This window comes from Sphaeramia orbicularis, chromosome 24, assembly GCF_902148855.1.
Source record: "Sphaeramia orbicularis chromosome 24, fSphaOr1.1, whole genome shotgun sequence".
In the NCBI taxonomy this organism is placed as follows: Eukaryota; Metazoa; Chordata; class Actinopteri; order Kurtiformes; family Apogonidae; genus Sphaeramia; species Sphaeramia orbicularis.
The window spans coordinates 5,576,873-5,584,857 of record NC_043979.1 but is presented as its reverse complement, the minus strand read 5'-3'; the positions used below and the strand labels follow the sequence as shown (position 1 = coordinate 5,584,857).

At 37.3% G+C, this 7,985-nt stretch overlaps 1 protein-coding gene across 2 annotated transcripts in view; it reads right to left on the bottom strand.

Annotated features, from left to right (window-relative positions):
* Window positions 1-355: 355 nt before the first annotated feature.
* Window positions 356-7,985, bottom strand: part of nt5dc1 (5'-nucleotidase domain containing 1) — a 103,758-nt gene continuing 96,128 nt past the window's right edge. For both annotated transcript variants that reach the window (XM_030127953.1, XM_030127954.1), the window contains one exon: window positions 356-1,270. In XM_030127953.1, coding sequence (XP_029983813.1) covers window positions 1,158-1,270 — 113 coding nt within the window. In that variant the 3' untranslated portion in view covers window positions 356-1,157. The remainder of the gene's footprint in view (window positions 1,271-7,985) is intronic.

The window sequence follows — 7,985 nt, the reverse complement described above, 5'->3', positions numbered from 1 at the left end:
CACCACTAGATATAAGTAACTTCTACACCCTGAACCTGAAGTTTACCTGAAAATACCCCCCGAACCAGACTTCGACACAAAACAACCAGTCTATCAGAATTTTCATGGCCACCGATGCTAACATTATGCCATTCCCCCAACTTTGTATCCTAGTCTAAAAACTTCCCGGACCCATGGAGATGAACTTTAATGTCAATCACAGCAACAATCTACTGTAACTGTCACAGGGTTTTCCCAAATGAAATGTTCCTTAAACAATATGGCACAACTTGTCTATGCACACCGACAAAACAACCATTCAGAAGTCGGTTAAAGCATATCAATCTAGATATAAATGAAGCACAAGTAGTCCACATTTTTTTACACAATCACTCAAAGAGCACATGTCACTGTTGCACCGAAATAATACAGAGAACATCTAGCATAGTCTTCGTCGTCCATTAGAATTATTATCATTATTATTATTAGAATTATTAAGTGTTTCCCGAATGGTGTTTTTTGAAACAGCCAACACAAAAGACAGCACTGTGCCAGATCTTTGGCAACAATGACCTGAAGAACACCTTCTACCAAACTGACACAGGGAGGGGAACAGTAGACTTAAATGTCAGGTTTAGCGTACTAAAATGCATACAGTAAAACTAGATTTCAAAAAGAAAAACTTTACAAGTCATACAGAAATACTGACACAATGAAGGATTTTTAGGGACAAACACTCTTGTGACTGTCGCAATCTTGAGGTAATCACTTCAGGGGTACAGGTAAACGGTCACAGAAAAGTTCAGAAGAATTGTCAAACACTCTACCGTACAAAATAAGAGAAAGGGTTCACACATGAAACAGTAAGAACACAACATCTCCTATTGTTACTGTATGTGGACACGCACACTCACACTTAATTGTGTCAATTTGTCGTATTTCCACGGTACACTAAACCACGACACAACGTTCAAATGTAGGCGTTATTACAGAGATACTGTGGCTTACATTCACATCTGAATGGGTGGAGTTGGGGGGTGTAGTATATGTGTCCTGTGGGGTCAGGTGGAAAACTACAGGCAAAAATGGAGGCACATTCCTCTCCTGAGGCTGAAGGGAAAGGGAGGACTTTTTTCTCTTTTTTCTCTTCTTTTATTCTTTTTTTTTTTTTTTTTCTTTTACGACATACTCTCGCACCTCTTCAGCAAAGAATCCGGAGGCCGGGGGTAGTAGCCAGTGGTGCAGGGCTTGTCGGGGGAGAACCTGGGGAACTTGTAATCCAGAGGCAGATCTAGAAAGCAGAGTAAAAAACAGAACAAGCTGTTGGCTTAATGAAGTGCTTCTCCTGGAAAGCGACTGCAAACAGTCAAGAGTGATTCATTATCGAGTGGGAGAGCACACTTTGTACTAAACAGCAGGTAGTAATAATCAGTGAGGCCAGAGAATGTTGGACTTACCATGTTTGATCTTTCCTTTCCTAACCTTGGCATAGAACAATCATAAATAACATGCCTGTGCTCAGCTGTGATGAAAAAGGTGACGGTTCTGAAACACACCTTATGAAATGCTGAAATGTAATTGAAGCATTGTGGTACGTGCTAAGATGAAAGCAGAGAAGAAAAAATGTCCACATTTTTCACATTTCATTTTACGCCGTAGCATCTGTGGGTTGTAAAAGGTTAAAAGAACAGGGCCGTGGCTAAATCAATGCCAGAATGTTCAACTGGAGTAATTCAATTAAGGGCGTTTTCACAGCTAGAGTTGGTTTAATCTGGTTAAATGATGAGTTTGTAAACTTGAGTCTATTTCCCCTTGAATCAGTTTCTTTTGACACAGAGAAATCCAAGCAAACAAAAATGTATCAATACAAACATTCACTCTGCTCATTAATTAGATGAAGAACAAGAAAGTAAACACAGGAAGACGGTCCAGTGTTCAACTCTAGTGAACATTAGTGTGAGAAACAACTGCAACTTAACATGGAGGAGCTACTTATAACTCCTACCATCAATTTAGCACTTTTGTTGCTAGATTTAAAAACTTGTCAGACACTAACAACTTTTTTTCTAAAAACACCTAGCAATAAATTTAGCTACTTTTAAAATTTGTTTGGAAACTTTTATCAACTTTTGAAAAGTGACTCAAACACTAAAACACACATTTTTCCTCTAAATGACATGAAATGATGTTCTCTGTCCCAGTCGTATAAACCCACGCTCTGTGTTTCCAAGTCAGTGTTTACAACTTACACACTTTGTTGGTATATTTAGTGATTTGTTCAGACCCCTGTAGAGATTCTTGATCAAAAAAAGCCACTAGCGAAAAATCTATTACCTATTTCTGGTGTTATTGGAGACTTTTGGCTTTTTGGATAAGTGATTTTTACGTGAAAGCACATACTGTTCTTTGTTTAAAACAAATCACTGAATATAAGTCAGTCCCATTGACACTGACAGTTTTCTCTATTGTGTCTTTTTGTCCATTTAGATTGTTAATGTAGACTGAAAATTAAAAATGTTATGGTTTAAAACGTTCATATTTTTCTGTGACTTGTAGTTTCCTAAGTGGAGTATACTGTTAAAAACCAAACCAAACTGAAGGTAAAATCTAAACAAACAAACAAATAAATAACTAATCTCAGTAACTCCTCTGGAGTGTCTCTTTTGGGATACTTTAGCCGGTCCCCAAGGAGGATGGTTGGAATTGGTACATTAAAAAAAAAAAAAAAGAATTGACTGAGTATGGTTCATTTATAGTTCTAAACGTATTTAGTTTGTTTTTCGCTCACTTTTTGTCTCTTAACACAATGTTATTCCTCTCTCCTACATTGTTCATTACAATTATATGCATATTTACAATTATGTAAATTAGGTGATGACACAATTTAGCAACTTCTAGTGACTTTTAGGACAGACAATAGATACTTTCTTCACTGAGGAGGTAGAAACGTTGAGCTGGATATAAGAAGTGGAGGTAATTTTTATTTTAAGCATCATCATCTTGATCTTCTGAAGACAGACATGGCCATATTTAGACAAAAGTGAGGAACTGGGGAAGAGCAGGAGGTGACGGGTGAAACTCGACAAGGTAAAGCACCAACTAAATTATGGTAAAATAATAAAAAATACCCCCCCCCCCCCCCCCACGCCATGGCCCTCTCCAGGATTAAGCAGTTCAGAAAATGAACAAATGAATACTTTCATTTAAACAAGAAATTTCTTTTGATGGTTTTCTTATTGTTGACCAAAACTACAGTAAAGCCATCTGTCATGAAAAAATACTATTATTCAAGAAACAGACCTGTCACTCTATTCTAGGGTTGGCCACCCTGCTCTATTCTATTAAATGTGGAATAAGAACACCAGAACACATATTAGAGAGTCAAAATGCAATGAATGAGACCCAGAAAAAATTACTGACTTTTCAGGCAATTGACTATTTTTGGTAATTTCCACACATTATAAGATAGTGACAGCAACAGTTACAGTGAGGATATATCTCAGGTCGAATGGGGTCTACAGGGTCTGCAAGGTCCACTTCTGCATGAACAGGGAGTGTACCTGCTTTGTTCAGTACCATGAAGTAATGGTACTAATGTAAGGAATGATGTTCAAAGTGATAATGTGTTTGTTGACAGGTGTCTGGATCAAGGTTCTAATAGTTCTGGATTTTTCATTATAGTTTTATTTAGTTTTGACTTTTTTTTCTCTAATTCAGTTAGTTTTAATTCGTTTTTAGAGCAGGTTTGCTAGTTTTTATTAGTTCTTATTTTTTTCCTAAATGCTTAGTTTTAGTATTAATTTTAGTTTGGTTGTATCTTTTATCTTCTTCGCTGTCGTATTCAAAAAAGTCCCGTACAGGACTCTGCTGCTTTCTCCCAACTTTAGTCTCCATGTTTCCAGGTAGAGTGGGTACGAGAGGACGACTCTAAATGAAAAGTGATGAGAAGTGATGGACCGTGAAGTGTCGTACGATGCTGCTAGCTAAAATTGCTAGAGCGAAATAAATCGCTTTTGTATCAATCCGACATTGACAGAGACGAAAACAAAGGGAATTTTATCCATAATTTTTATACGTTTTAGTTAGTTTTGTAAGCACACAATACAGTTACAATTTTTTTTCTTTTAATTATAGTTTTTATTTATTTCAGTTAACAAAATGCTTTTTCATATCTAGTTTTCATCATTTTGTTAGTTTTCGTTTACGATAATAACCTTGGTCTGGATCACACTTATGTTGTTGTAATGATCTAAATGCAAGTTCCTTTCACATTACGTGTGTTTTTCTTGTATTTTTATATTCACTTCTTGGATTTTCCCCCCTTTTTGTTTTGCCATGCATGGGCAAGGAACCAAATAAATCAACCTTGATTTTCTACAAGACACTTTTTTGTTTAATTTTACAAAAGTAATAAAGTCTTGTTATGTCCTGCAATAACACACTAAGGTTGAAAATTTGAATTTCAGAATATTTCTATGAGTGCCCTATAAAGGGTTAATAGTTTGGGGAGCAGTTGAACAGAATTCAGTGGAACCAGGCGTTTTAGAGCCAGCATCTAGTGGCTGTCATTGGTATTACACTTCCACATACTTCCACACTGGCTTCCATTTGCAGTTGAGGTTGTTGTCCCACAACTACAATTACACAAGCTGCTACAGTTTGCATGCTTTGTCTTCAGAGTTCACCTGGTAGCTGGGATGAATCAGGTCGGATTCACATGCCCACCACAAACAAACCACTGCAGAGTTCTTCAGGGACCAGATGAGACTGTCTGCTCTACAGGATCTCAGTGTGGTGGGTTTGGTCTGCATCCAAGCAGGGATCATTGTGTTGAAACCAACCCACATGAATCGCCGCAAAGAGGAAAACACAAGAGTCCATAATAAAGAAGCACCAACCGGATGAAAAAAGCAGAGGTGTGAAAACATCCACTGCACTTTTTTAGAGCTCAGATGGAACTATAAAACCTGAGCTGAAGCTAATGTGCTAAAATGAATTCGCCTTCAGCAGCATATAGGAGTGAATGTTTGCCATTATTGCTATTTTATGACTCATCTTGTTGAAACTACACAGAAACTACAAAGACAGACAACTCATTCTAGTTTGGGGCCAAATTCAGCTCAATTTGACCTCAAATGGGCTGGACTATTAAAATAATAACATATTAACCTATAAATAATAACAACTCCAAATCTTTCTCTTTGTTTTTGGGAAGATAAAGCAAAAATACATGATGAATTATGTACATCTACAAACAATCTTTCAAACCATCCCTTCAAACCAACAAAATGTGAATGAAAGGAACAACCTGAAATTTCTTAAGAAAAATAAGTACAATTTTAACAATGTTACGCCTGAGCTTATCATTTACACATGTGCATTACAACTTACAGATCACAGTGGATCTACAAATACACAAAACATTTAGTAACAGACAGAATGTCGAGACATTATGACATGTACAGTTTTATACTTTTTTTACACTAAAACAAAGAGAAAGATTTGGAGTTGTTATTATTTATGGGTTATTATGATTGTATTTTATCAGTCTGACCCACTTGAGATCAAATTGGTCTGTATGTGGCCCTGGAACTAAAATGGTCTAAAATCTGTTGATATCTTCAGTATAATATTTGCATTTCAAAAATTCATCCCACAGGCCGGATTGGACCCTTTGGTGGGCCGGTTTTGGCCCATGGGCCGTATGTTTGACACCCCTGGTCTAAGCACTCTGGCCTTAACATGCACTTGGGCCTCTCGAAGTAAACAGACAACATAACCCTTGTTTGTTTCAAGAATAATCAACAGGCTCTGCAATAACATACAGTCAACAGTTGTGTGGTTTATGTGTAATTACATTGTAATCTGTGCCACCACAGGACGTTTGAGCACACATGTCATGACAACATAATTGGTGGCATTCTTAGACTGGTACCAAGTCATAAAAATGGAAGTTTCCTGGCATCATAAAAGTTTTTTTTTGCTGAGTAAAGCACAAAGCAGATGGGTCAGAACAAAAGTTACCAAATGTGAGACCAGACCAACATGGTTAGAGTTAAGGTTTAATGGTAGAGTTAGTCCCAAGATCAGACCAAAGCAAATGATCCCATTCAATCCACTCATTGTTACGTACATTTTTCAGTAAGTTCTCTGCCACATTGATGGTTAGAGTTAATGCCGACTTTGCCTCAACATCTGTCTTTGGCCCAGTTTAATTCCTGTGAATGTTCCTTGTTGAAATGCTAAGATGAAGAAATGTTTGATGTGGGAGCAGAGATTGCAAACCACTGAATGTTCAACATTCGATTGGTTTTTCACGTCTTTTTACACCATGAGTTTGTCAGAGTTGTGTTCTGTGAACCACATGGATGCATTTACAGCAATTCCATTGAAAACATATCATCTGTGCTAAGACCTTTTCCTCTTGCAACAAGACAAAACCTAAAGGAAATCAGCATTATTATGTCAGGTCTCCTGTTTTTTTCTCTGCTCCTGGTTTAATTTGCTCAAACATATACCATCTTATATTATAAAAAGGAAGTGCACTCCTGTGTGTGTGTGTGTGTGTTGTCTCGGTATCACACAAAATCCAGAAAGAGCTAACTGCTTGCAGTTTTGCATACTTATTTATTTTTGGTCAAGGAAGAGACTAGCAAAAATGCCAAGTTGATTGGACAATATTTAGGGAGATATTAAAATAATAATTAATAATAATTAATATTAGGGGAGATGGTACCCCTCAGGGTTGGGATGTGTATTTTAAAAACATGGGGCTATACTCTGTGCTGTGCCGCCCCTTTGATTCTGGAACGCAGGTCCCACTGTTGTAACAGTCCAGCCTGTCTCACCTCTGTTACTCCGTTGGCTTGGCTGTGGACATCAGTCAATGGTGGAAAAAAGGGGAGATCACCATCTCACCTTTTTTCAAGGATCTCTGTGTAAAAGTGGTTTTTGACTTTGGACATGAGACTGATTGTGTCTTTGTCCTTTTTGTCTAGTTTGTATTTTCAACTAGAAAAGCACTCGAGAGCGCAGACATCTGCCAGGGCAGATCAGTGCCCCCCCCCCCCCCCCCCCCCCGATCACCACCAAAATGTAATCATTTGTTCTTGTGCCAGTATCAACATTTCCTGAAAATTTCATCCAAATCTATCCATAACTTTTTGAGTTATTTTGTTAACAGACAAACAAACAAACAGACTCTGATGAAACATAACCTCCGCCATTTCACTGGTGGAAGTAATAAACTGACAGTTACCACAGGGCTGTGGCCTCATTTTTACATGGTGGCAGGAAACAATCCTGTGGTGTCCATCTTAACATCCAGTGCATCATTAAAAGACAAACTGAATCAAAAAATGCTATCACTGTTGCAAAACTCCTCAGTAATGAAGTATCTATCGTCTGTTCCAGAAGTCACTAGAAGTTGTTAAATGATGTTATCACCCAATTTACATAATTGTAAATGTGCATGTAATTGTAATGAACGATGTAGTAGAGAGGAATAACATCGTGTTAGAGACAAAAAGTGAGTATAAAAACACCCTAAATATGTTTAGAACTACAAATGAACTCTGTCAATTCTTGCATTTTTCCAACTGTCCTCCTTTGTCCGGGCTTGGGGACCGGCTAAAGTGACCCAGAAGAGACACTCTGGAGGAGTTACTTAGGTTATTTATTTATTTGTTTGTTTGTTTCATTTTTATCTTCTTTTTTTTCAGTTTGGTTTGCTTTTTAACCTTACAGTCCACTTAGGAGACCACAACAAGTTACAGTAAAACATGAACATTTATAACTAGAACATTTTTAATTTTCTGTCTACATTAACAATCTAAATGGACCAAAAAGAGACAATAGAGAAAACTGTCATTGTCAGTGGAACTGATTTATATTCAGTGATTTGTTTTAGATCAACAACGATACGGGTTTTCACATCAGAGTCTCCAAAAGTCTCTAATAACACCAGAAAAAGGTGATAAATTTGTCAGTAGTCGTTTTTTTGATAC